Source organism: Bombina bombina, chromosome 2, assembly GCF_027579735.1.
Source record: "Bombina bombina isolate aBomBom1 chromosome 2, aBomBom1.pri, whole genome shotgun sequence".
Taxonomy (NCBI): domain Eukaryota; kingdom Metazoa; phylum Chordata; class Amphibia; order Anura; family Bombinatoridae; genus Bombina; species Bombina bombina.
The window spans coordinates 526,297,894-526,324,555 of NC_069500.1; the positions used below are offsets into that span (position 1 = coordinate 526,297,894).

At 39.2% G+C, this 26,662-nt stretch overlaps 1 protein-coding gene across 1 annotated transcript in view; it reads right to left on the minus strand.

Moving 5' to 3' along the window:
- Nucleotides 1–26,001, minus strand: part of ZFHX2 (zinc finger homeobox 2) — a 108,180-nt gene extending 82,179 nt beyond the window's left edge. The window contains exons 1-5 of the mRNA XM_053702321.1: nt 23,873–26,001; nt 22,373–22,929; nt 21,590–21,797; nt 6,937–7,008; nt 6,324–6,382 (exon numbers count right to left, since the gene is read on the minus strand). Coding sequence (XP_053558296.1) covers nt 6,324–6,382; nt 6,937–7,008; nt 21,590–21,797; nt 22,373–22,929; nt 23,873–25,985 — 3,009 coding nt within the window. The 5' untranslated portion in view covers nt 25,986–26,001. The remainder of the gene's footprint in view (nt 1–6,323; nt 6,383–6,936; nt 7,009–21,589; nt 21,798–22,372; nt 22,930–23,872) is intronic.
- Between the last annotated feature and the right edge of the window lie 661 nt (nt 26,002–26,662).

Consider the following 26,662-nt stretch of genomic DNA (forward strand, 5'->3'; position numbering starts at 1 on the left):
CATTTGATTGCAGGCTCTGTGCCTGTATAATTGGAAGCCTCATGTGTCTGATTGAAAGCTACAAACTTGGGTGATTAGATGTTTGTAACTAAAGGTTCTAAACACATGAAATGTATGGAGGTTGTGTATGTGTATGAATAAAGTTCTTGCACATCAGTGGTTAGGTGTTTCGCATGTAAGTAACTAAAGTTTCTGTATATCCATGATATGCGAATGGAATATTGAAATGCATAGAAGTTATGTACCAGTAATATACATACTAAAGTGTGTATGAGATGTACATGGGTATCTAAGTATGCATGTTAATGTGGTGCTGGGTAATACACTACACCTGTGGGGAGGGTATATGGCTGAGGTATGTGTGTGCAAGGGTCTGCTCCCCCTCAGCCTTCCTAGCACTTACCGTTCTGTAAAAAAAATACTCATCATCCATATCCAGTCAGCTGCACCTCACTCACTATTCAGCTACTGTAGGGCCCTACGTTTTACTGTATCTGGCCCTGCACTGGTTCTGTCCCCCTCAGCTCTCTCACATGCCTGATTGCTTGTCTCACGTCTCCCTTGGTGCTAATCTCTCCCCTCACAGTTTGTCTTCCTTCTCTGGTATTGCTCTGCTATACTCTTTTTTTTTAGTAAACTTCACTTTGTTGTGACTGTTTCACTGCCAACAGCCTTCACTAGCTCCCCTGCACTCTGCGTGACACTCCTACAATAGCTAATCTTCTTGTACTTTTATCTTTCTTGCCTTTTTCTCCTTTTCTCCCTTTTCTCGTTCTTTCCTTCTTTAGGCCTAGCTGGTAAACAAATCCTCTTCCCCTCCTATCTCCTCCCCTGCTGGGTGTTACAGACTCGGGCACATGTTTAACCCTGAGCTGCCCACCCCCCTCCCTGGGAAAGATGTCTCACTTCCTGCAGCTCCTGTTTAATGCAGAACATGTGACAGAAATCTGGACATGCTGGGACTAGTGAGAGGCTGTTACTAGTAGTAACACTATCTAAGTAACTTAACTAGTATTAACACTGGAACTCCTAAGCAATGTAATTAGTTTTAACAAAAAAACAACATCTTTACTATTAACCAGCATTAATATGTGCACTTTCTAACTAGCAATGGAACTAGCAATTCTCTGTTCTACGTAGCTATTTTCTATACAAGGAGGGTCCAATCAATTTATGTGAGGGGCCACTTTGGAGTTTTTGTTGGTTTTTTTTACTCTTGGGGCAACACATTTTAGAGAAATATATATATAGATCTGTGTAAAGAAACAAACAATAAAACTATTTTGAAAACTAAGAACCACCAACTGACATGTGCATATGCACTTTGAAACATTACACATTGGATCCAGACAGATAACGGACATAAATTGCCCAGGACAGAGAGCATTTTGTGTGTTGTTTATTGAAAGAGATAGAGGAGCAGAAGTGGATGGGAAAGATGGCCAGATAAAAAAGTATTAAAGGGCTGCATAGTAACCCACTAGACAGAACAACTCTGATTTATGGGGCGAGATTACATATGAGGCGCAAGCTTTAGCGCAACTGCTGAAACCCGCGCCCCTCGTAATTTCACCTTGCATATCTGGGTATCACGTAAACCCCGCCGGCAGTTTATAAAGTGCCATAAATCGGATAGACTAGCGATGTCCAGAAATTAGCGTAAATACAAATTTCTGGAGTTGCCAGTGATTTACAGCACTTTAGAAACTGCCAGCGCCTAAGAAAATAAAAAAAAAAGTAAAATCTCGCGTAAAAGTCTAACCGCCTCCCAAAAATAAACCCGCATGTAAAACCCCTATATCCGCCATCAAACCCACATCAGAACTAATAATAAAAGTATTAACCCCTAAACCGACAACCCCCCACAACACAATATGCCTAATTAAACTATTAACATCGCAATCTACCTAATAAATGTATTAACCCCTAATCCGCCATTCACCCTAATCGCAAAGTCCCTATTAAAACTATTAACCCCTAATCTGCCATTAACCCACATCACAAAGTACCTATTAAAACTATTAACCCCTAATCTGCCATTAACCCAGATCGTAACAAACCTTATAAATCTATTAATCCCCTAATCTGCCATTAACCCAGATCTTAACAAACCTTATAAATCTATTAACCCCTAATCCACCAAACCCACACAACGCAATAATAAAAATAAAACTATTAACCCCTAAACCGCCAGTGGGGGGTTTTACTGTTAGAGGGGGGACTTAGTATTTTTTAAGGTAAAAGAACTGTTTAACTTAGGGCAATGCCCTACAAAAGGCCCTTTTAAGGGCTATTGGTAGTTTAGCATTAGATTAGGGGGGTTATTTTGGGGGTGCTTTTTTATTTTCATAGGTATTAGGTTTAATTTTTTATTTTTGATAATTTGGTTTATTATTTTATGTAATGTTAGAATTTTTTATTTTTTGTAATCATAGATTAATTTAATTGTATTTATTTTTTTATTTTTAAGAAATGTTAGCTTTTTTATTTTAATTGTTTGTAACTTAGTATTTTTTAATTTAGGTAATTGGGGATAATTTAGGGGGTGTTAGGTTAGGGGGTGTTAGATTAGGGGGCTTAATAATTGAATTAGTTATTTTCATTGTGGGGGGGTTGGCAGATTAGGGGTTAATAGATTTATTAGGTTTGTTGCGATGTGTGTTAATGGCGGATTAGGGGTTAATAGGTTAATTAAGTTTATTGCGTTGGAGGGGGATGGCGGTTTAGAGGTTAATAGATTTAATAGGTACTTTGCAATATGGGTGAATGGAGGATTATGGGTTATTAGTTTATTAAGGTATATTGCGTTGTGGGGTGATGGCGGTTTAGGGGTTAATCACTTTATTAGTTATATAGCGTTGTTGGGGGATTAGGGGTTAATAGGTTAATTAGATGTTTTGCGATGTGGGGGATGGCGGATTAGGGGTTAATATAGTTTATTAGTTATTGCGGTGGGGGTTGGCGGTTGACAGGTAGATAGATATTGTGCATGCGTCTTGCTGCCCCTGCTTATGTGTGGCGAGTTGAAAATGGAGTAAAATTTCTCCATTTTTGCCACGTAAGTCCTTGCGCTGAATATGTGATACCACACGTGGTTCTATGTTAGCTTATGGAGGAAAAATTGCGGGCGACGGGTGAAATATACGTGCCGCATTTATATGCGGCACTGTATATGATACCAAAACCTAGTAAAAACCGGTGTCACCTGCAAAAGCATATGTAATCTTGCCCATGCTGTGTAAGTAGTATAAACACTTTAGAAAAGATTGTGAGGGGAAAGTGTGTTATTAGTGCTTATATCAGTATATCAATATCTATGCATGAATTTAAGATAATATATACATTTTCTATTGTGCCTATCAAAGAGTAATATTCAAACATATTTCTGTGTTATAAAAGTTAATTTACAGGTTTGAAGCTAATAAGAACATTGGGATCCTAGGGACGGACTACTCACTGGCTGGTAAGCAGAATGCCCTACTTGTGCACAGTGACACACCTCACAAGCATAAACTGTAAATAAAAATGTTTTCTTAGTACTGCAAATAAAAAAATGGAATAATTTGAAACTGTCCTCTCTTAGATGCAAATATTTTTGTTTTATGTAATTGTCCCTTTAAAGGTAGTTGGCGTGCACAGCTCTGGAGAACTACATGACAGGAAATAGTGCTGCCATCTAGTGTTCTTGCAATTGTATAACAGTCTTGCAAAACTGCTGCCATATAGTGCTGCAGACTTGTGCACGCTTACTTTCCTGCTTTTCAACAAAGGATACTAAGAAAATAAACAAAACCTAGGTAGGCTCAGGAGCAACAATGCACTACTGGACCTAGCCGGCGATTAGTGGCTGCCTTTTGTCTGATCACTAGCAAGCTGCCATTCCTTCACTATACAGCCCTTCTTTAACTGAGATAAATCTTGTTCTTAAAGGGACATGAAATTCAAAATTAAACTTTCATGGTTAAGTAAGAGCATACATTTTTTTAAATTTACTTCTATTATTGAAAAGTTTTTAATTATCTTGGTATTTTTTATTAAAAATCATATCTTGGTAGGCTCAAGAGCTACAATGCACTAGTGGGAGCTAGCCAGTGCCTGATGGCTATGCACATATGCCGTTTGTCATTGGCTCACCAGATGTGTTCATCTAGTAGCGCATTGCCGTTCTGAAACATACTTTAACTGTGCATTTAACCTATTTGCAAGACTTAAACATTAAGGACTTAAACACAGGACTTAAACACAAATTGTAATTTTACCTTTGGGAAAAGGCTACAAAATGGAAAAACTAGACTTGTGCGCGGCAGAAAAATTTGTTTAGTTTTAAACCGATTCGGATTTTTTTGAAGTTCGTTTTCAGATTGATTCGAATTCTGATACATTCGAATGTATTAGTTTCGGATTCATTCGGATTCTAATAAATTTGGATGTATTCGGTTCGGATTCGATTTGTAAATTCAGAAGTCTGATATGTGTTAGGTGGGATGTGCTGTGTATTAGACTAGTATTATGTACTGTATATTAGGTGTAACCCATCTGAATCAACATAAGTACCAACCTCACAGGTACCAGCTACACAATATGCACAGAGCTAGCAGAGGTATATGACCTAATATACAGTACATAATACTAATATAATACAAAGCACATCCCACCTAAGTACCAACCTCACAAGTACCAGCTACATAATGTGCCCTGCACAGAGCTAGCAGAGTGATATTACCTAATATACTGTACAATACTAGTGTAATTGTGATTAGTCCATGGCCATTCGAATGTAACGAATAAATCCAAACTAATTTGGATTTATTCGTTACAAATGCATTCGGATTAGTTTAGTTTCGTTGCTAGGGTAATTCGGAAATTCAAATCGATCCGAAGCTCCAAGTTTGACAAATTCATCCGAATTTCGATTCGGAATGAAACGAAACGCACATGTCTAGGAAATACCTACTGGGTCACATACACGAGATAATAGATCTAAAGTATTGTTTAATTTAGAGTGACATATCAAGTACTATAGATATTGTACAGTTTTATACAAACTTGTTATAGGGTGACAGGGATTTATTAATAACACAAGCCTTATGGCAAACCCTGTGAACAGGAAGGAAATGCTTGCAGGTGAAACAAATGATTAAAATAAAATTCAATCTGATTATAACTGAAAGGCGGTTTTATGAGGATTTTCTTGGTTGAAAATCAATACTGTTGAAAACGCACACAAATCAATAGATAGTCTATCATCCTATAATGTGTATTATTTTCTTTGTGTACTGTAAATGGAATAGACACAGCTGTATAGACCATGTGACCATAGTACTAGTTCTTTGACTTTCACGATTTATCTTGCTATTTCTTAAAGGAACAGTGCACTGTAAAAATGTTTTTTACTTAATGTGTTTCCAGTGACTTTTTATACCAGTTGCAGAGTATAAAATGTATAGACAATTGTTGCCTTAGGTTAATTTTTGTATAGGAAATATCTTTTTTTGCTCTTTGAAACCCTAACCCATTAAAATGGGCCAGATATGTAGGGAGATCAGACTTTCTTATCTAATCACATTTTACACACATAAATGCTCTGTCTTTATACCAAAACCCAGTATTTAAGGCCTTATGATGAAAACCTCGCCAGCATGGAGAGAAATCTCGCTAAATCTTTGAGGGCTTGATGGGTGCCACATGATACAGGGGGCAGGGAAAATATATAATAAAAAATGACTACTTGTTTCAAATTCAAAGAATGCATTTGTAAAGGTTGATTATGCAGTTCTACTGTATAAAGAGGAAGGGTTACTTTTGATAGAATTAACTTGTATTTTTTTTTTTTAATTGTGCTTATTGTCTGAATCATGAAGCGTAATACTGACTTCCATGTCCCTTTAAGAAACTGAAATTTCCTTATTTTATTTAGTTTTTAATGTCTTTTAGCTGATATCAATCATATCTTACTATTTATATGTGTTTTACTAACAATGATCATGTATGGTAAAATTAAAAAATATACAGAGTTAATTTATTAAAAATGTTGTATATTTCTGTAATTGACTTCATGACAAAAACAAGGCATTTCATTAAAGGGGCAATAAAATAAAAAATATTATGCATATGAACTTAAACTTGTAAAAATGTTTTAATTTGCATGAAAAGCTATTTAAATTTAAACACATCAGAAGAGTACAATTAAAAATTATTATATATTAACATGTTATCTGTCTATATATTAATGCTTGTATGTCTATCTGTCTATCTGTCTGTCTGTCTATCTGTGATCCTGCAACCAAGAATCTGTGTGACGCATTTGAGATAACACCACATACCGTAGTGCCTTCGCCATCAGTCTCACAGTTGGTCTTTGCTGGCTCATCCTGTACAGAGGCTGAAGAAGAGAGCAGAAGAATAAAAACGCTAGTTATATTTAATGTGATAGAAACAATAAGAGGGCTCAGAGCTGGGACGTTTAAGAAGTCATTGGTTAGGGTGAGTCTAAAGAATCCAGATGTTAAAGGGACAGTCTAAACTTTCATGATTCAGATAGGGCATGCAAATTTAAACAACTTTCCAATTTTTAGCAAAAATTTTTTTGTTCTCTTGGTATTCTTTGCTGGAAGCTAAACCTTGGTAGGCTCAAACTGATTTCTAAACTGTTAAAAAAAATGCCTCTTATTAAAGAGAGTTATTTAAGAGTCAGCACAGTCTTTTAAGAGTCAGCACAGTCTTTTAAAATAACTGAGATAAGGTGGTAGTCTGCAGAGGCTTAATTACAAGGTAAATCATAGAGGTAAAAAGAATATTAATATAACCGTGATGGTTATGCAAAACTGGGGAATGGGTAATAAAGGAATTATCAATTATTTTAAACAATATAAATTCTGGAGTAGACTGTCCCTTTAAAGAGCACAAGAGCGACAGATGGGGGCACCATAGTCTTACCTTGTTGTGTAGATTTGTTCTCATCTTCTGTTTCTAAGTTTGAAGTAACTTCTGGTGAGTTCATGATTTTTACTGAAAACACAAAATGTGTTATTAGATCTACAAAATGTGGATGAAAACATTTCTAATCCAACATAAACCACATTCTGCCGCATATGCTGGGGTCAAATATTTATAAGTGCTGTGAAGTTACTCAAACTATGTTCAAAACAAGTTTTTTAGCCACCAAAGTACTACAGAATTGTTGCTAGGGGGTGGGGCTACACAAATCTGAAGCTCTAAATATTTTAAATTTAAATTCCAGTTTTGCGCTGCCTTTAGGGTTTCACTGATAAAAAGTCTTGACTGCCGAAAAGGCGAATCTTGTTTAAGTGTGAAAGTATGTTTGTGCTGCTATGTGGGTGTACATATGTTAGTTTACAATATGTCTAGATTGTAAGTTCCCACGGGAATAGGGCCCTCAATTCCCCCTGTTTTTGTCTGTAAAATTTTGTGTCTTATCGCATTGTTTCTCCACTGTACTGTTATCCTTGTACCCATGGGCAGCGCTGCGGAATCTGTCGGCGCTTTATAAATAAAGAATAATAATACTAATAATATGAATTTTTCACTGCAGTAGCACCCAAAATAATAATAATAATAATAATATATATATATGATCTCTGTATGTTTAATTACAGAGGGAAGCTGTATGGGGAATGAAAGCTCTCAATGAAAAGGTTTAAATCCGAAGTATTTTTGGAATCTAACAACAGTCCTATACTGCTTTAGAGATCTATTGATTATTGGTTATGCAGTTTTATGTGTTGTGTCTTCCTGAATAAAATGTTAATAATTACAGATAACAGAATTAAGCAATTGTAAAAGGCCAAAATACAAAATAAATGTTTTAAAAGTTTTAAGAACTGTCATTTTGTGTACACTTTGTCAATCAATATATTATATTATTTATATATTATTTCATAATATATATTTTAGTATAACTACTTTAAGGTGAATTTAATTTTCAATTGAGTACACTAAAGTCAAAATTAAACTTTCATATTTCGGATAGAGCATGCAATTTTAAGAGACTTTCAAATGTACTTCCTTTATCAAATTGTGCACAGTCTTTATATACTGTATGTACAATTCCTGTGTGTAAGAATTCACAGTGTATACATATGTGAGTCTGTGATTGACTAATGGCTGTCACATGGGGCAGGAACATTTACATTTCAATGGTACTTTAAAGGGACATTATACACTCATTTTTTCTTTGCATAAATGTTTTGTAGATGATCTATTTATATAGCCCATAAAGTTTTTTTTTTTTTTTAATGTTTAGTTTTGCTTATTTTTAAATAACATTGCTCTGATTTTCAGACTCCTAACCAAGCCCCAAAGTTTTATGTGAATACCGTCAGCTACCTTCTCTAGCTTGCTCCTAATTGTGTAAAGGGTCTTTTCATATGCAAAAGAAGGGGGAGGGGGAAGTGTCTTATTTCCCACTTGCAGTGGGCTTTCCAACTACCTTTTCAACAGAACTAAACTGAGAGCTTCTAAGTAAGTTTTTAAACGGTTTTATACTGGATTTTTATATCAGTATCTGTGCATCTTATTCTTTATAGTAGTGTCTATTACATGCAGTTATATGTGTATACTGTCCCTTTAAGTAATTGTCACAACCTCTGGAAACATTTAAAATGCAATGGTGCAGTAACAAAACAAGGAGCCTCATGGTAAAATGTCTATTCATAAAGGTGTAATATATACGCTATAAGTGCACACCGACATACAGAAAGATGGTATTTACTATCAACATTTCAGAGACAAAACAGCACTAATTAAAACTGTCTGTTTCATATATAGATGCATTTAGAATGTCAACTCCAAAACACAGCCATACACTTCAGTCCTTTTGGGATTCTAAGGCGTTACTCCTAAACATAACCATAATACCACTTATATCATAAATCTTTCTTAATACTAATTTAAACATAAAGTTAACACTATACTAAATGCAATTTTGATCAACACTATTTTGGCTGTTGCATATATAAAAGATCCCAACAGGTGTCATGTTTCAAGCTGTATTATTAAATGTCCTAAACATTGATTGTCATGCCTGTTTTTTTTATTTTTGACACAATCCCTATCAGAGTAGAAGATGACAAAATTATCATAATCAATTTGAAGGCAAATTAACATTTCTACCCATCATCTTCACATTCCAAAAGAAAACCCATTTTCAGCAAAAAGAACAAAAGAATCCTTTAGCGTTAATACATTTGAACATTCAGAGCATACATACAGTGGTACTTCATACAATCAGGCACTTTGTACACACTGTACATGCACTATACACACTGTACATAAGCATAGCCTCAGACACAAATGCCATATAATAAGGACAGAAAAGCCATAGAGCAATTATATTGCAAGATAAAAAAAAACTGACAGACAGAGAATATTTGGAGAGGCTGCAGCAAGCAGGGAATGAGAGAGACAGAGGCCGGCAGAGAGACTGGAGAATGGGGTGAGGGGACAGGCACAGTGTCACCAGATAAACGATTATACTGAAAATTGACAGTTGTGGGGAATTTATTCCTGTTTCAGCTAATTAAAGTGTTAAAGTTCTTTAACACCATTCAACGGCCGCCAAAATCATAAAATATTGATCAGGAGATGGGCTGCGAGCCAGGGAGAAAGGAGGTGGAAGAAGGGAGAGAGGGGAGGGGGGATACAGAGATTACAAGAGAAAAAAAGAATTAGAAAAAGAAGACTGTATAAAGAGAAATTAATGCAATGTAGTAAGGATCATAGTTCAGCTCCTCAATTTATGGAGTTGTTCCTCCTGTGCACAGGTGGCCACAAGATGGAATTCTTTACCAAGATATTGCTCATAAATCTTGGGAGCTCTGTGTCTTTTCCGTATAAGGGGGTCATGAAAATCCTTCTTTAACTCTGGAATTTATAAGGGGGACTTTAAAATTCTGGATGGGTACATGCTCTAAACCAGTGATTTTCAACCAGTGCGCCGCGGCACACTAGTGTGCCGTGAGAGATCCACAGGTGAGCCGCGGCAGACTGACAGGCTCATCATCATTTTAGTTTACTTTTTTTTTTTTTTATTTCATCATCATTTTAGTTATGCTGCAGTTCATAAATAAGCAGAATGGTGTGTTATCATGCGCAGTGTCCTGTGAATTAGAGAGGGAAGTGGGAACAGTAACAAGTTAACTTAAAGGGATATTCCAGCCAAAATTGGAAACCACATGGGTGCATTTTGGTATTGAACAGAAGCAATTTTGTAATATACATGTATTAGCAAAAAATGCTTCTAATAAAAGCTATAGCTGTTTCAAAAGTGTATATAAGTATGCAACGTGCACCAGCATTTTAAACATAGCACTTGCTCAGAGAGCGTAAGGTGCTTGTACCATCTGGTAATGACTCAATTTGTTAATTGCTGACATGATACAAGCCCCACTGATGATCTGAGCAGCTGCAGTTTTTAAAATGTGGGTGCAGTGACAATATCTAGCTATGCTTCACATGCACACGCAGAGAAAAATGTTAACACTAAAACAATAACTTTTACTAGAAGCATTTTTGCCAATACATGTATATTGCAAATATGTTTTTATTCAAAGATGTAATAAATGTATGTGCATTTAAATTTTGACTGGAATGTCCCTTTAAGTGCACACTTTCAAGCTCATCCCTGCTACATTTACACTGTCACACATTCACACACGTCACAGCGTTCCCGCCAGCAGATCAGCTTCACACTGACTGGTTTAGATTTTTTATTTTTTTTGATCAGCCGCGCGCGCGATACTGAGTTGCTCCCATATTCCACTCAGCATTCATTGGTTCATGGCAGCGCAATAGCATAGAACTGGCGGAATCTATCTCCCCTGGCCAGGGCAGCAGCACTGGTAGCACCTGAATGTAGCAGGACAACAACCATGGCGGTAAGTACCCGGGGGGCTGTGGGCTCCAAGTTTACCCTGGCTGCAGGCCCTGCTACATTCAGCCAGTGTCCCCGCCAGCAGATCAGCTTCACATCAGTACAGACTCTTTACCACTTTTTGTCCAGTCGTGATACTGAGTTGCACTTTCTGACTCGGCATAGATAACTACACATTCTGAATAAAAAGATTAATGTGGAGCGAGCTAAGCCGAGTCAGGAGCGCAACTCAGTAGCGCTGCTGGACAAAAAGTGTTAAAAGCCTCAACTACAGGGGGGGCGGAGTCTGGCCACGCTGGGAGATGGCCGCTTTCTGAATAGGCTCCTAATACCCATGTTAGCAAAATAACTAAAACCTGGCTCAATCCCTTTCCCCTCAACCCAAATCCTAAAGAGCATATGAGCTAAACAACTGGGGAACCCTCCGGTCAGCGAAAATATACAAACTACCCGGCGATTCACACTGAGATCCTCACGCAGCACCGGACTGCCATGTGGACTAGCAGAGAGCTTTGACACCCAGACCGGAGAAAGAGCTGCCACAACAACGAGCATCCTGCCCTAATATAAACGGGGACTAAATCAGACACGGAGAGGTAAATACCAATATCGGAGAGGATAAAAAACTTACCGCAGCTGGCTCGCTAATACTGGGGAGGACACCCGCTCCCATGACACACTAATAGAAAGGAAGCCTCCATTTTCCTAACGGTTCAGGCGGGGAACAAACACAGACTCAAAGGACTGCCTCTGCTGGGAATAAGTGTAAAAAGTAAGTAGGCAATACCCAGATCCACACATAGCTGGTTATAAAAAGAATCAAAACGCCTACACCGTTTACAACTATATAGGCAGCTTTTAAACAGCGCTCCCCACCTATATATATTTTAATCAGCATCCCACATTGGTGTTAAAAATCGGCCTGCAGTCTACCAACAAAAAACACTGTTCCTTCTCCAGGCATTAAAACAGTGGGAGAAAAAGTCTGTACCATAATAAGATTTCCACAATATCCACTGATATAAGAATCATCACTGTTCACAGAGTATTTTGCCTTCCAGTGAAGAAGAATTAATGCAGGTATTGAGAGCATATTATAAGGGTGCTGTGCAGCTCAAACTATCTACAACAGAAAGATATTCTCTACCGCCTCTATTCTAGTTCCCAATGTGATGCCTTGTAAAAAGCAGAATAAAGTTGGGAAATCCACTGCTTCTAACCCCCTCAGTCATTTTCTCAAACCTACAGAACCAAAACTCATCACTACACCAGACAACATGGCTGACACCCAAACACCTATGCCAGCCCCTTCTGCACAAAATGATTCCCCTTCGCCTTCCTTCGTTACAAAGCAAGATATCCAACATCTATCTTCCAAGGAGGACATTAAAGGGGTTGTACAAGAGATGAGGAATCTATTTGGGGATCTGCGAAAAGATCTGAGTGCCCTAGACAACAGAGTTTTAAAAGAGGAGCAACACAATGTCATTGCCACTAACATGCAAAACAACTCAATGGAACTACAAAACCAATCTGATCACTTACATTTCTTAACAGACAAACTGGAGGACTTGGAAAATCGCTGTAGGCGAAACAACCTCAGATTCAGGGGTATATCAGAATTAATTCATCCTCCGGCAATAGAAGGGTATTTACAGGCTCTCTTTAGGGTTATTAAGGGATCCCCTGCCGCGCAGGAGATCCCTATTGAAAGGGCTCACAGAGCTCTCAGATCAAAGCCTCCACCTAAAGCTCCACCGAGAGACATTATAGTGAAGTTCCTCAGCTTCAAAGATAAGGAGGACATACTAAAGAGTGCCAGAATGAAACATCCAGTATTCCACGCAGGAGAGGAAATACAAATTTCTTCAGACCTCTCTCCAGCAACTTTACAGAAATGGCGAGACCTTTCTCACATCACATCACACCTCCGCAAACATAAAGTACAGTACAGATGGGGATTTCCAGTCTCCATCAATGTTATTCATAACGGCAGGACTGTCATTTATAGGCCTGGGTCAGACCCCCAACTCTTTTTCAAGGACCTTAATCTACCGGACTCTCCTGAAAGGAATGGGGAAGCTGCCCCAAGAGAAGGCGAATCGACTTCTACCAGGAACTTACTCTCCACTTCGTAGATAAGTACCCCTTCTTTTACTCAGATCTAGATTTCTGTTGGGTCCCGCTGTTTAGAAAATATTTTGTCCCCTCAGGGGGTTATGGACAAGGTTATATAATGACCACCAAGTATTTATAAAGAAGAAGGGACTTTTGGTTGTATATGTTTTGGTTGAATTGTTCTTTGCCATTTAATAGTCTTATAATGCAAAAAAAAGAAAAAAAAGTACTATATGTTTTTTGAATGTTTCTTTAAATTTGGTTTTACGTTTTAATTAAAAAGTGGGCGAAGAAGAGGATTTGCCTCTCAGAATTAACATAAAGGTCAATAAACTAGTGGGCATATACTTTAAACCTTCAGTCAATTTTGCCCTCACATTTGCAATGTAAAGTAACATATATACAAAGTTCTTTCATCCTCACTATTTAGTTATGGGACCTACATTCCCCCCCTTTACCATTTATTAGGCTCTCCTCCCTCCCTCTTCCTACTCCATCCTCCCTTCCCTTCTCCTCCTCCCTTATTTTCTCAAATTCTTCCTCCCCCCCCTCTCCCATCCCCTCTCCCCTTCCCCCCTCCTCCCTCCCCCTCCCCTTCCTCTTATCCTCCTTCATTCCTTCCCTTCTCCTCCTAATTCTAGGCTTCTCCCTCAGACATGTACTCCTTCTGTTATCCGGACCTAGATTTCTGTAAGGTCTCGCTTTGTCATAATGCTCTCCTTCACTAATCCCCCTACTCCATTCCCTCTTCCCCTTCCCCTCCTCCTCTATTTTTCCAGATCCTCCCTTCCCACTCCCTCCCTTTCCCTAAAGTATATTCATTGATGTGGGAGACTCTACAAGATATTGTGTATCTATTCTGCAATATATCTTTACCCGCTCCATCCCCTTACCCCCCTACCCTTTCCTTACCTGCCCTTTCTCTTCTTCTACTCTCCTCCTAGATACTTCCCTTCTCCCCTCCCTCAATTGCCAGGTTTTTTCTTATGCAATATGTTATTAATGTTTTATTAGCTAAACATGGGTATACTACCTCCGTTAGGTTAAGTTCTTATTCAATTGTAAGTATATTGTTTATATTTTTGGATACAAAAACAAGAAAGGAAAAAGCACTTCAAAATAGAAAACTTTTCTTTCTGCTCTTTATCTCTAACTTCTGTCACCATATTTGTTGTTACAACTCAGGGATATACTGAAAGAAGGAAACCCTTTTGACTTTTCATCTCTCTTCCTAACTCTACTCTCTTTCCCTACCTCTTTCCATTTTTTTTTTTCCCCCTCCCACCCAAGGCTTAAGAATGCACCCCAAAGCTAGTAAATTCCGGGATCATGCTATTCAAATAACCACAATAAATGCGAAAGGGTTGAACAACCCTGGGAAGCGCTCCATCGCTTTTCGGGAACTGAACAAATTACATAGCCACATCCTAATGCTTCAGGAGACCCATTTCCAGAGAGGCAGGGAGCCCAAATGGTATAACACACACTACCCAGTAGCCTACTTTGCTTCGGGCCCTGATAAACGGGCAGGGGTTGGTATTCTTATTCACAAGACTCTCCCAATACAAATTACCCACACCGAGAAAGATCCCGAGGGGCGTTATATCCTACTGCGAGGCCTTCTGTACGGACACCAAATAACACTTCTTAACATATACGCCCCCAATCAAGCACAGGCAGGGTTTTTCAAAAAAATAGCTAATGTAATTCTTGACTATTCCCAGGGTATAATTTTTGCTGCAGGAGACTTTAACATATCACTCTATCCATCTCTGGATTCCTCTAAAGGGCTTTCCAGTGTCCCAAAAACTACCCTGAAATCTATCAAAAATACGTTCCAAAATCTCACACTTCACGACACATAGAGGACTCTCCACCCCTTAGACAAGGATTTCACTTTTTACTCCAGCCCTCACAACTGCTACACTAGAATCGATCATATATTTACTGACTCACAGGGTCTTTCTATTGTTTGTGATTGCGAAATTGGATCCATAACCTGGTCAGATCACGCCCCGGTTACGTGTAGTGTCCTTTGGCCAGATATACCAATAGCAGCCAGGACTTGGAGAATGGACGACTCCTTACTAAATGACCCCGTACTGTTAGAGGAAATACAAAAAGAGATCAAAGAATATTTCACAATTAACTCCCAGTCCTCCTCCTCTCATCAAGTAGAATGGGAGGCACATAAATCAGTCATCAGAGGGACATTAATCAAACAAAAATCTAAACTAAACAGACAAGCTAGGGAAAAACATTCGAATCTACTACAAAGAGTTAGTACACTAGAAACTAAACACAAAAACAACCCCTCAGACGATATTACCCAACACGACCTCTTGGAGGCAAGACTAGCGCTCAAACACCACCAGACTGAGATTCACCAACGCAAAGCACTCTACCTTAAACAGTTCTATTACGAAGGTGGGAATAAACCAGGAAGAATATTGGCTAGAAATTTAAAAAGGAAGCAATTAAACACTTATGTCCACTCCCTAAACACCCCAGAGGGACAAATAGTCAAGGACAGCCCCAAAATTGCAGCAACTTTTAGAAAATTCTACAATACACTTTACAATTTAGCTGACGATAAAACTCAAGACACTCTAGCTTACAAAGAAAAATCCAACCTTTACTTTAAAGACTTAGGACTCCCAGTCCTAGAAAAGACAGCAGCAGAAACACTAGCAGCCCCTATTACATCAGAGGAACTCCATCAAGCCATTACAGATTCCCCTGCAAATAAAAGCCCAGGCCCTGACGGGTTCACATCGAAATACTACAAAAAATGTGAAGGAACCTTAGAAACACACATGTTGAACCTTTTCAACAACCTAAGGAAGACCCCACACTGTCACAGGTGTTATTAGAGGCACATATTACAGTACTAGCTAAACTGGGCAAACCAGCCACATGCCCAGGAAATTTTAGACCAATATCACTAATAAACTCGGATATGAAGATATTAGCAAAAATCTTAGCAAACAGACTAAACAAATTTTTACCCACCCTGATTTCTAATGATCAAGTAGGATTTATACCTGGAAGGGAGGCTAGGGATAACGTAATTAAAGTCATACAATTAACAAACCATGCCAGAGTGTCAGGGGTCCCAATGGTATTATTCTCGACAGACGCAGAAAGGGCCTTCGATAGGGTCAGCTGGTCTTTTCTACAGGAGGCAATGAGGGAGATGGGAATCCCAAAACCATTCTTAAACATGTCTATGGCCCTATATTCTGCCCCCAATGCAAGAGTACGAGTTAATGGTACATTATCAGACTCTTTCTTTATCAAGAACGGGACTAGACAGGGATGCCCACTCTCACCCCTGCTATTTGCCATTTCCATAGAAATACTTGCCCAAAAAATTAGAAAAAACACTAAAATTAAAGGGGTATCAGTAGGGGACACAGAATTCAAACAAGCATTTTACGCAGATGATATCCTCTTCACCCTCACTGAGGCCGAGACCTCATTACCCGAATTACTAAAAGAATTGAAGTCATACGGGGAGATGTCTAATTTCCTCCTAAATATAAATAAATCGGAACTATTAAACGTTAATACCCAAATTTGCCATATACAAAAATTAAAGGAATTATATAATATCCCTATAGCCCAACACAAACTTAAATATCTAGGAGTGTCCCTGACACCCTCAGTATCAGACCTTTTTAAACATAATTATATTCCATTAAAAAACGAAATAATTAGAGATCTTTCAAGCTGGAAAAACAAACCCTTGTCGTGATGGGTAGGATCGGAGTAATTAAAATGAATGTTCTTCCAAGAATCCTGTATGTACTCCAAGCGCTTCCAATACCGCTGCATGACGGCTATATCAAACAATTACAATCTATAATTGAGAATTACATCTGGGCCAACTTAAAACCTAGAGTTCCACGTAAAACTATGTACATGACAAGGGATGGAGGAGGCCTGGGAGTACCAAATTTAATGGCATATAGGAGGGCGATTTTCCTTCAGCATATAGTGGAATGGTCCCACAACACTCTTAATAAGGCCTGGGTACATCTGGATAGGCAAATCTTCATGAGAAACAATGTAGGCACATTGGCATGGTCCCCTCCCTCACACAGACCGAAGCAGCTACATAAATACACAATGACTGCCGAAACACTAACTGAATGGGATAAGCTTTTAGCTACTAGCACACGAACCTCATCCAGGCAATCTCCACTTACTCCCATAATCGAAAACATGGATCTCCCATACTGGAAGATGGGTTTCCATGTTAAGCAACCATATAATCTTAAAACAGGAACCATGCAGTACCTCAACGAAAACAATATCACTAAAACACAAACCCAGTTAATGGAAATCCATGGGGAGATTTTCTCCTCGTGGCTTCGATACAGTCAACTACACCATTACATCTCCCATCATAAACACAGGAAGGATATGGGAAGGGAACTCACACCCTTTGAGAAACTCTGCACATTGACAGATACCCCCAGACATTTAATATCCTTACTGTACAAATTGTCTTTACAAGACGATCCCACTACACTCCCATCTTACACATTAGCCTGGAATAGAGAATTACAAAATGAAATAGACCGCGACTCCTGGATTAGTGCATTTACACTTACAAAGCGCTCCTCGGTATCCGCTAGTATACAGGAAATCCACATAAAATTTCTGAGTCGCTGGTACCTGACACCCTCGAGGATTCATAAAATTTATCCCTCAGTGAACAACAAATGTTGGAGGGGGTGCGGTGAGGAAGGCACCCTGGTCCATATTTGGTGGTCTTTCCCCAGATTACATATGTTTTGGTCCGAAGTTTTTGCCTACATATCAGATCTAATAGGAGCTCACATACCCAACACACCTGAGAGTATCCTCTTTTGCTCACTACCTAAACTAAAAGACCCCACCAAACTGGCACTCTTCTTGATAATGTTAACAGGTGCAAAAAAACTTATACCCAAAATGTGGAAAAAACAATGCGTCCCATCTTTGCTTGAATGGAAACACCAAGTCTCAGAGCTCATTACCTTAGAAAGATACCACTACCTTAAAATTGAAAAACTAGAGACTCATGAGTTGATCCTGGCAATCTGGAATAAGACAATCTGAGATAATTACCCATTCCCCCCCCCTTTTTTTTTTTTTTTCCCTCTTCCTTTTACTTCTCTGTCGCTCCCCCCTTTCTCTTCCTCTGATACTTCCTTCTCGGATATCTCCGGGAATTGCAAACATTTTTTGATGATTGTGACTCTATCGCTTCAAGTATATTCTATATGTCTGTAGTCCGAACTGGACATGGAAAAGACGTTTGTAAATGGAGAAACAATGTAAAAGAGACCATATAATTTGTATACTCTTTTTCTGTATATTTTTGATTTATGTATGTTTACTGTATTTACATCAATAAAGCTTTAAAAAAAAAAAAAAAAAAAAAAAGCCTCAACTACAACCAGTGTAAAGCGCTCTCGGCTATCCCATTCTCCTTTTTCATCAGGCAGCATTGGGGGATTCTTATTGGCAGTGTGACTGCATAGCACCATTACGTTCTATCTCTTCTCCACTGTACACTATTTCTGTGGTTTCCTATGGCTCATCTTTGCAATGGAACAAGTAAAGTGTTTTGTACATGAGCCAGAACTTACCCCATAGTAACAGCGGTCAACAGCACCCCCTCCCAGGCCCAGTGCAGGGCAGCAGCACCCAGGATCGCAGCAAGCACCAGGAAGCAGCAGTACGACTAAGGATTAAGTACCAGGGGGAATTAATGGGGCTGGGGCATAATGACTTATGGGAAAGGAATTAGTTACGATTTGCCTATCGAATAGAGTCGTGATAAATTAGCCCATTGGGGAATATTGCCCTTATATTTAAAGCATTAGGATTGTGTATACTTCATCATGTGGGCTGGGTACACCAGTATTACTTTTCCCCTTGGCATATACAAGGTTAAGGTAATGTGGTATGTTTAGGAACTAGGCTGTCAGGTTGCCTTTGCTAGTGTGCTATTTTTACATATACGGACCTAGTACCATTATCTAAATGTGTTTCAATAAATATAAGAGTGTGTGTGTGTGTGTGTGTGTGTGTAAATATGTATATGAATGTGTGTGTGATTATGTGTTTATCAATGTGTGTATAAATGTCTGAGTGTGTGTATGTATATATGTGTAGGTGTAAGTGTGTGTGTAAATATGTATATGTGTGTGTGATTAAGTGTTTATCAATGTGTGTATAAATGTGTGAGTGTGTGTGTATGTATATATGTGTAGGTGTAAGTGTGTGTGTAAATATGTATATGTGTGTATGAATATGTGAGTGTGTGATTATGTGTTTATCAGTGTGTGTATAAATGTGGGTGTCTAAATGTGAGTGTGTGTGCAAATATTTATGTGTGTATGAATATGTGTTTATCAGTGTGTATAAATATGTATGAGTGTGTGTGTGTAAAGAGTGTGTATGAGTATGTATAATATGTGCGTGTGTAAATATGTGTCCCCCCTCTATTTGTGGGGGGCGGCTAGCGGAGCTCTGTTAACGGGGAGAAAAGTGTCTCTCTTTGGCTATATTAAATGTTGGGAGGTATGATAAAGCTGGTGCTTTGGTTAAAAAAAAAAGTTTGTCTGTCATACCTGGAAAGTGAATGGCTGAATATACAAAAATAACACCAAGGCTTCCTATTCAGACAAGTACACACACAGGTAAATATAGTAATATGCTGGTGGGCTAGGCTTGCAATATCCCATACCCATAGTATTTGTGTATGTATGTATGTATATATTGCAAAACAAAGATGTATCAAAATCATATATATATATATATATATATATATACATACATATACAGGCGGCCCTCGGTTTACAACGGTTCAATTTACACCGTTTCAGAATAACAACCTTTTTTTCCAGTCATGTGACTGCTTTTGTGAAGCATTGAGAAACAGTGCATTTATTAAAATAGCCAGTAGGTGGAGCTGTCTGTTTGTGTTGCAGCAAAGCCAAGCAAGCTGAAATTAATCAGTTTAACCAGACCTGAGCTATCGAGCAGATTTCAAAAGAACAAGATCTTCCTGTCTATAAATCAGTCCAGATTGGAATGCATAGAAAGAACTGTTTGCAGAAAAATGCAAGTGAAGTCTGTGTTGTGTGATTATTTTATTAGGTTTATAATGCTGTTTAGCAAATGTTTTTGTTCATTTAAATTAGTTTAATTATATATTCTGTGTTGTATGATTATTTTATTAGGTTTATAATGCTGTTTAGCATTTAAAGTCGTCATTTCAAAGCTTTAAAAATCATGTATTAGGTGTTACTTATGACAATTTTGAGAGGGGCCTGCCTCACTTCCCTTTGACTTACATTATAAACTGGGTTTCAATTTACAACGGTTTCGATTTACAACCATTCCTTCTGGAACCTAACCCTGGCATAAACTGAGGGCTACCTGTATATATATATATATATATATATATATATATATATATATAGAGTTGTAGTGACTGTCATGCTAATAAAGCTTAATTTAATTGAATTAACTAAAATGTACTAAATTGTTTATATATATATATATATATATATATATATATATATATATATATATATATATATATATATATATACACACACACTGTATGGTTAAGCTACAATGTGTGATTTTGTAAAATTTTGGGATGGTGGTGTGCCGCAGGATTTTTTAATGTAAAAAAATGTGCCACGACAAAAAAAGGTTTTTATTACCCATTCCCCAGTTTTGCATAACCAACACAATTATATTAATATACTTTTTACCTCTGTGATTACCTTGTATCTAAGCATCTTCTGACAGCCCACTGATCACATGACATTTTAGCTATTATCTATTGACTTGCATTTTAGCCAATTAAGGCTGTGTTGTGCTGACTCTTAAATAACTTCCCGGGCGTGAACACAATGTTATTTATATGGCCACATGAACTAGCAGTCTCCTGTTGTGAAAAGCAAATAAAAAAGCATGTGATTAAGAGGCTGTCTGTGGTGGTTTATAAACAGGAAGACATTTAGAGGTTTAAATGATATAAAGTATATTAATATAACCATGTTGGTTGTGCAAAGCTAGGGAATGGGTAGTAAAGGCATTATCTATCTTTTTAAACACTAACAATTTTAGTGTTGACTGTCCCTTTAAGATCTGTTACACCTTAGTATTTGGAAGTGTTTACAGTGCTCTCCTGAGGAGAGTTATTTGTGACTCGGTATTTGGGATGTATTATCTTTTCCTTGAGGGGAAGTAGTTGTTGATTAGTATTTGGGGGTTCTTACAGTGTTCCTCAGGGGAATTAGTTCCAGTTTGGTTTCTGGGGGTTCTTACCATGAACCCTTAGAGATGTTAGTAGGTACTCAGTAATTGAGGTTTCTCATCATGTTACTTATAGAAATTATTTATTATTTATTTATGGCTCTGTGTTTTTGAGATTTTCCCATTCTCTTGATGTAACCGATCAATTCATGGGGGTTGTTACTGAGCACGTAAGGAGCATAAATGACTACTCAGTTACCCTGCTCCTGAGCAAAATTAGAAAGTGCAACAATATTTAGGGGTATTTACCATGTTCCTGTGTGGGATTTCTGCAGATACTGATGATTCCCTCAAGTCCAACATCGCCTTTGGTAAGTCTCCACTGTGCAAGGTTGTGATGATGACTTGTTGAGCGTAAATGTGACATCATGCCAAGGCGGGATGCTACAGTACAGTTACAAGGCGCACATCGAAAACATGTTTCACTTCCATCAGCACCTTCAAGAGTCTGCAGGAACTACATAGACACAAATAAAGATTTATATTGAGTAGTATGGTGTAAAGCTCAAATTATATATCAGTATCACACCTCCATTCACTAAGAATTGAGAGACCAAGGAGAATGAGATAATTATTTAGTCCTCTGCATTTAACACATTAGTTTCAAATATTCATTTAAATGTTTTACACTTTTACCACTGTTTTATATCAATCTTGACTTCAGTTGGTTTTACATATGTGGCTGATCTCTAAAGGTGGCAAAAAGTGGTGAGAAGGGGAGTTTGAAACCCCATTTGTATAGTTATTGATAATCAATGAGACAACACGATGCACAGGGATACCATTTAGTAAATACAAAGAGGGACATCTAGTTTAATTAAAATGTAACGAATCTAGGGAAATGGTGTAGATTAAATAAGAATACAAAAAAATCCTCTGTTAGATAAATGTCCTCAATTCCTATGAAACATATTCAGTAAAACATAAAAAAAAGTCTCCAGAGGGCTTTGAAGAATTAGGCCAATAGACAGAGTATGTCATCTACACAGAATATACGTAAGGTCTTGCACAGTGTCCCACCCAAGTTGTCACCTTGTACACTCGCAGGCTCTCCTCGTGTCCTCCTCCTTGCACGTGAAGTTGCATCTTCTCTCTGCTGTTGCTTTCAAACCCACACAGGTTACAGTGGAGATGTAATGGAGGGAAGGAGGAAGCTTGGCTGTATCCACTGATAGGTAGTTCAGCTGCTGATGCTTGGGCAGCAGCCAATGCTACACCCCCCTCTCGCATGTGAGCTGCAAGTTGGTACTTCTGGGCGTGCTTGTCAGTCTTTAGGTGCAGCTGAAAGTTGGCTTTAAGCTGGGTACTGTACGAACAAAGGCGGCAGACATGCAGGTCTCCCCTCACTTCCCTCCACTCCCTCTCAGGCAGAGATCGACCTCTACTGGCATGAGAAAGCAGACCCTCCAGGCTATCTGTGGTAAAAGAACGGCACACCAGGCAGCGGAATACCCCAGGAACAGGATCCTCCTCCGGGGCAGAGGAAGGACAGTCCTGCAAGGATTCAACGTTCGTAACAGCAACACTAGAGGAAGCCAGGGAGCCGAGTGGAGGCCCAGAACTGGATTCTGAAGTGAGAATGTTGCAAGCTGCATAAAAAAGTGTGAAAGAATTAATTAAAAGATAGTACACATATACATTACATGTAACTCTCCTAATGTATTGCTGTGTCCTTTAACAGGGCAATACTGCTGACAACCATTATGACAGCTCCCTGCAATCCAGATATTAAAAGGACAGTAAAGTTAAAGGGACATTAAACCCAAACATTTCCTTTCATGATTCAGATAGAAAATAAAATTTTAAACAACATTCCTATTTACTTCTATTATCTAATTTGCTTCATTCTTCAGATATCTTTTGTTAAAGAAATCAATACACATGGGTGAGCCAATCACATGAGGTATTTATGTGCAGCCACCAATCAGAAGCTACTGAGCCTATCTAGATATGCTTTTCAGGAAAGAATATCAAGAGAATGAAGCAAATTAGATCATTGAAGTAAATTAGAAAGTTGCTTAAAATGGTATTCTCCATCTGAATCATGAAAGAAAAAAATTGGGTTTAATGTCCCTTTTAAATGAAACTTTCATAATTCAGCTAGAGCATGACATTTTAAACAACTTTACAATTTAATTCTATTATCTAATTTGCATTTTTTTTAATCTTGTTATCCTTTGTGGAAAGGCATACCTAGGTAGGTTCATGAGCAGCAACGCACTTTTGGGAGCTAGCTGGTGAATTGTGGCGTCACCTAAATGCCTTTTGTCAATTGCTCATCTGATGTGTTCAGCTAGCTCCCAGAATTACAATGATGCTCATTCAATAAAGGATACTAAGAGAACAATGCCAATTTGATAATAAAGGTAAATTGGAAAGTTGTTTAAAATTGTATGCTCTATTTGAATTATGAAAGAAAATGTTGAGGTTTTGCATCCCTCTAGTACTTGTCATGTCAAATCTCCCATTACCCAAAACTAAACTGCTAGTTGGGATACATTGCTTATCACCCATGACCATACTTTTTCTCACCTGTTCCCCCTGAGCTGAAGTGCATTGGATTGAAGAGTAGTGGGTGTTCCAGGCCCTGCTCAGATGAAAGGGGGCCTCCATAAAATGGGAATGTGTCTTGCCCCATGCCGAGCCCCTGATGGAGAAGCAGCACATTCTGCATGTGTTTTTCACTGGTCATATGGATACGCAGGTTACGGGATATGTTGGTCTCATAGTTGCAGACTTTGCAATGCCATGATGCCTTTTGTTTCAGCTGTCGATCTGGAGGGGAGGGCTCTCTGACTTCTCCCTGACCAGTACTGACTCCTGGTGGGGCCAGGGGTGGGGCTGTTGTGCTGGAGGTTGCACCAGGCCCCTGAAAACCCTGTAGGTTAGCTAAGTGTTTGTCTGACTGCATGTGTATGGTGAGGTTGCCTTTGGTGGTAGTAGAGTAATTGCAGGCCTCACAGCGGTAAGGCTTATAGCCGCAGTTATAGCTCTCACCCCGGGCCAGACGGGGATGCTGCTGTCCAGTGTGGCAATAGGAGCAGTGGCTATGACTCTCTGGGTGCTTCTCCTTCATATGAACATCCAGTGTCTGCTGGTACTTGTAATGCCAGTTACACTTAGGACATTTTAAGGTCTTGCAAGAGTTGCGGGAATGGAGGAGGGAGAGTTGGCCCTGAAGAGAGAGACTTTGGAATGGCTGGGGGCCTGAGGTCATTGTGCAGTCATCAAGGGGAAGAGGCCCACGGTCTGTGTCAGTTTGTTCTCCCCTCTTGTCAGTGCCATGGAGAGTCCCCAACTGAGGAAAATTATTGGTCATCATTGGGCTATAGAAGCTTTGGTTTGTGAGTAGCTGCTCTGGGATATCAAGGGGTTGGGAGGTTGGTGGGATCCCATCTCCCTCTTCCTCCTCCTCCTCCTCCTCCTCTTCACCTACTTCATTCTGTGACTCTGTCATTGTTGGGCACCATGTGGCTCCTACATTCTTTTCCTCCATATGGACTTTTGAATCTTTGGCTTCAGTTGAATGGGTTCTTCCAGTGGGTTCACAAAGGTGATGCTTTGAGGGTGAGTGGGGCACTGGATCAAGTGAGAGTGAGTGATTTGTTTCTAGTTCCCTTTTTGGAGTGCCATGGAATTCAGCAGTTGTGTGATCCATGTTAGAAGATAAGTCCTTCGATGATCTTGGCTGTTCTTGCACACTTTGGGTAATTTCTAAAAGAGGGGTAGTTTTAGCCCCTGGGAGGGTCACATTCTCTGGTTCCTTGCCAGCATCCAACACCTCCCTGTGGCTTATTTTTGGTTCAATTAGACTGAGGAAAAGCTGTCCACTTGAGCCATGAACAATGCCTGAAGTCTCTCCACCTGCCAGCTGTTCTTGGAACGGATGCTTCAGCCCATGAGAGTGGTATGCATGCCACCCTAATTTGCTTCCACACCGAAAGGTAATCTGGCAAGGCAGACAGATCCAAACATGTTCAATCCTTTGTGGCATTTGAGTTTTCCCACTTAGATTGGATTTCCTGTCTCCATCCTCCCCCTGCCTCCCCGCCTCTTTTTCTTTGGGTTGGTCTCTGTTTCTGGGCGAGGTGCTGGGCGCCGTTTGGGTGAGGTTGGCTGCCCCAGTTGAGGTATGTCGGGATATTTGGTTAGAGCAAAAGCCTTGGTAGGTGGCGGTGAGACGGAACGAGGTGAGTGGAGGACGTTGTAGCACTGTGCTGCTCAAGGATCCTCGTGGTGAAGATGGGGAAGAAAGAGCTTCCTCGTCTTCATCCTCCCCTTTTAGGAGGTAGACAGATCCATCACTGGCGAACAACACATGCCAGACAAGGGCCTCCCCTTCATCCTCCTCCTGGCAGTTTGACTCTGCGGGAGTTGGTAACTTTGGCAGATAAGTTGGATACAGAGGACTGAGGTTTACTTGGAGAGGCTGAGGGGTGGAGGGTGGAGGGCTCAGAGCATGGTGGCATCCCCCAGAGGTGGGGGCAGAAGAGGAAGCTGATGAGGAAGGTTCAGGAGAGGGAGAGGGGGGCAGGAGAGGGGTATCTTTGGTGGCTGACGGGCAATGGGGTAGATTGAGGTCCAGATGCCAGGGGTTCCTCTCATCCTGCCCGGGAGAGGCGAGGAAGCATTCACCAGTGTCCATGGCTTTGAAGTGTGTATACAAGAGTCATCTCACACACGGCCCTGAGGGGAGAGTAACAAATAAAGCAGTTAAACTATGAGGGGACAGAGAGAGGCAGACAAGTAGATTTGAGACAATAAATAATTGAATAATTGATTTGATAATACTTTGTTGATGCTGCAGGTCTTATATTAGAAAACTAATCATTCATTACTGTGCCTTACTTTGGTAATAAAAGTTAAGATAAAGTTAAGATTCTGCAATCCTGTACTAGTGCTTTTAGCAGGGTAATAATTATTCTACACTCTTCTGGTGACTCTTTGGTAGAATTATCTGATGTACTATTATGTTCAAGGGTGAATAGGGAGGTACTTGTTGTTTTACTGTGGTTTCCCTGGCACATTATGTGCTACATATTACTCTGTGGTGCCTCTCTTGCAGAAGAAGGGCTCCTGCTCTACTGGTGAGCAGGAAAGAGCAATGTTTACCAAGTGTTTAAAGGGACATTATACACTCGTTTTTTTCTTTGCATAGATGTTTTGTAGATGATCTATTTATATAGCCCATAAAGTTTTTTGTTTTTTTTAATGGATAGTTTTGCTTATTTTTAATTAACATTGCTCTGATTTTCAGACTCCGAACCAAGCCCCAAAGTTTTAGGAAAATACCGATGTATACCTACTCCAGCTTGCTCCTGT